The sequence below is a fragment of the Hyalella azteca genome, unplaced genomic scaffold (assembly GCF_000764305.2).
Source record: "Hyalella azteca isolate HAZT.00-mixed unplaced genomic scaffold, Hazt_2.0.2 contig6486, whole genome shotgun sequence".
Lineage (NCBI taxonomy): Eukaryota > Metazoa > Arthropoda > Malacostraca > Amphipoda > Hyalellidae > Hyalella > Hyalella azteca.
Window position 1 is genome coordinate 1 of NW_025936647.1, and position 3,245 is coordinate 3,245.

Below are 3,245 nucleotides of genomic sequence, written 5' to 3' on the forward strand. Positions count from 1 at the left end.
CGAAATTTTTTTTACAAGCTAAAAAAATCACCGTTTGGTAGTTAGGAAGTATATTCAAAATTTCGTTCAAATCTGTTCAGTAGTTTGGAAGAAATTCTGTGATCACTAGCTGCGAATTTTGGCCTGTATCGCAATATAACTCACGAATGAAGGTAAAATTTAATCATTTTTACGAGCTAAAAATCCGCGTTAGTTTCTGATGTATACGTGTTCCAAGTTTCACTGAACTGCGTTCATTAGTTTGGGAGATATTACTTAATAATTGAATTTGGAGATTACTCGTGCGACCGGCCACGAGTACGGCCGTACATTTGCCCGAGACGTCCTAGGTTTCTAGTGCTGAAACAGTTAAAACAGCTGAAAAACATATTGGTTCACTAAATGGGGTTCTATTTGTGAACTACACATTTGCGTTTAACCTTTATCTTTTAAAATTACAGCGTACTAAATTTCAAGAAAGAGGAGTATGTCTGCGGGGGGCGATAGAAATTCACTAGGGAGCCAAAGGGGGCGCAAGCCTGAAAAAGTTGGGGAACCACTGCTTTAGATTTTACTTAATAGTATTAAATATTATTTAAAAACCAGCATGATACATACCGTACATAATACAAATTACAGAATAAAACTGTACGAAAGATTTCGGTGTAATGTTGTCAACCTCAGCCTGTTACTAGCTAGTGTCAACATGTTAGTTGTTACTTGATAAGTTGCTACCACTTACCACTTACAGGTTTTTTCTCATATTTCAGTTTGCTTACAGTTATTTTTACACAGTTATTTTTATGTTTCACCTTCCCTACATGGATGTCTACTTTAATCTACCAATCTCAAAAATAATCCACATATACATGTATATACAAAAAAAGACTGATTTTTTATGTATATGTGGATAATTTTTGAGATTGGTAGATTAAAGTAGACATTCATGTAAGGAAGGTAAAACATAAAAATAACTAACTTTTATTTACTGTATCTAACCCGCACTAGTTCGGTTAGGTTAATTGCTATAAAGTTGCATTGATATGTTTTGAAAATGTTTTATTATCATGAAATGTTTATGAGTAAATCCTAATAGCAGAACAATAAATATTTAGGGATTTCCACTAATTTTGGCCATTGTAGCGGCTAATGCAGCGGCGCTACATATTACTGTAGCGGTAGCACCGCTACATTTCAAAGTAGCGCTGCCCAGCTCTGGGAATATGATCTACATTCAAGTCTCCGAGTACGTACCTAGATAAAATAATCAATTATCATCTAAAAAAGTTTTAATATGCCAGATATGTATTTAGTCTTAAAATTCTTATTTAATCGCGAAAAAGAAATGAAATAATATTTTCAAGATTTATGTTAGTAATTTATTTTCATTTCCCTTTGTAAGTTATCATCCGCAATATAATTTATCATTCATTCCCGGAGAAAAGTTTTATAATAAATAAAGTACTTTTTTATTCTTTATTCACACGAGAGCACACAATAAAAAAACGTCGGAGCGCAGGTATCTAAGCTAAAAAGCTTCACAGGCGACATAGGCGATATTACTCTCAAAAGAACAATAACATATTGTGATAATGAGATAAGTCAATTCATAAAATTCAAAAAACCAAAGGTTTTTCTTATAATCTGCAATAAACCTCAATGTGAAAAGTAGGACATGATATGAAACAAATATGAAATGAAAATGAATAAAAATGGAAAAAACTGTAAATCATAAAAGAACTGACAGGTTGTAGATGTGCGAGGGTAGCGGGCACGAGGGAAGCCATGGCATGAGGTGGTGAGGGAGGAGCTGTGTTGAGGGCAGTGCATACCAGCAGGTGAGGGCAGCCCTGACACGCCCTCTCACGGTCGATGGGTGAGGGCAACGAGGGTAAGGCCAGTTTCCCATCCTTCTGCAGGGATTGATTCTTGTTATTCTATTTTATCTTAGTTTATATGATGGTTGCAATGTATTCTTATTTTATTTTATCTTCCAGATCGTTCTTATCTTATCAAATTCTGAACGCAACTAGATTGAAACTAGAACGCAATTTGAGGAATAATTGTATTAAAGCCAATATTAACAAAATCAATGTTTAAAGCCAAATCAGCAAGAAAATTTGAAAAATATTGGGCAGCAGTACACACACATTTGCCAATTGAGATGTTAATTGAATTTTATCGAAGTGGAATACCGAGATTTCGAAATTACCTGCACAGCAGGTGGCCTGGCAAAGTATGATGCCATCTCGTTACGCAGCTGCAGGAGTTCACGCTTCTCCAGGTGACCAGTGGTGACTTCTTCCATGTCGCCAGACCTGTGCAGTGGAAAATTTTTCATTCTGATAAGTAATTTTACTAGTTTTTGAGGAGATAAAAATGGAGTTAAGAAATAAATATGAGACTCGGTGCTTTGTGTTCAATTTTTTAATCAGCATAGTGCAACATATCACAATGCACAGATTATCAATGGGATTTTCGTGTCAGTTAATTCATTATGGAAAACAATGTTGTAACTTTACGCACCGAGTGCGACTTCCAGTGGAGAGATGAATGCAATATCTACTCTATATTCAGAAGCACAAAAAATTTTAAAGTATCGAGGGAAACCTCACTGCCGTCAGTGCACAAGTGGGTCGGAGTCGGTAAAAACTAAAAATCATATGATTCCATTCTTATTGCACCTAGTGTCAGGTGAACTAAATGATAAGTAAGTATAGGTACCAAATGTGACGTTGAGTACAATTTTAATTTGTTAATTTAAATGTTAGCCTTTCATGTTAGCGAATGTCAAATCAGAAATACCAATCTTTTTATTGAAGGGTTTCACGTGATAAACTCAAAATGCAGTCCATGTGCTTACACACAGCAACTAGAATAACCTAGCAACCCAGGAAGCTTGTTCAGCATGTTTATTACTGTCACTTGATCGTACACTGCAACGCATACCACGGAACATGAGGCGGTAAAGAGAGACCTGAGATACAATTGGATACATGATCGAACACTGCAATGCATGCCACGGAACATGACGCGGTATAGACAGGCCTGAGATCCATTAGGCTATACATGATCTAACACTGCAACCTCCAGAACATGAGGTGGTTAAGAGAGACATAATCCAACACTGCAACCTATCCTACAGAACATGAGGCGGCAAAGAGAGACCTTAGATACAATAGGATATACCTACATGATCTAACACTGCAACCTCCAGAACATGAGGTGGTAAAGAGAGACATAATCCAACACTGCAACCTATCCTA

At 36.3% G+C, this 3,245-nt stretch overlaps 1 protein-coding gene across 1 annotated transcript; it reads right to left on the reverse strand.

Moving 5' to 3' along the window:
• Positions 1–1,724: 1,724 nt before the first annotated feature.
• On the reverse strand, positions 1,725–2,294 carry LOC125178015 (DNA replication ATP-dependent helicase/nuclease DNA2-like; the record flags this gene model as incomplete). Its single annotated transcript, XM_047880865.1, has 2 exons — positions 2,192–2,294; positions 1,725–1,892 (listed from the first exon to the last, which is right to left on the reverse strand). Coding segments are annotated over exons 1-2 (264 nt in total), but the record flags the coding sequence as incomplete, so codon positions are not given.
• Positions 2,295–3,245: the final 951 nt, after the last annotated feature.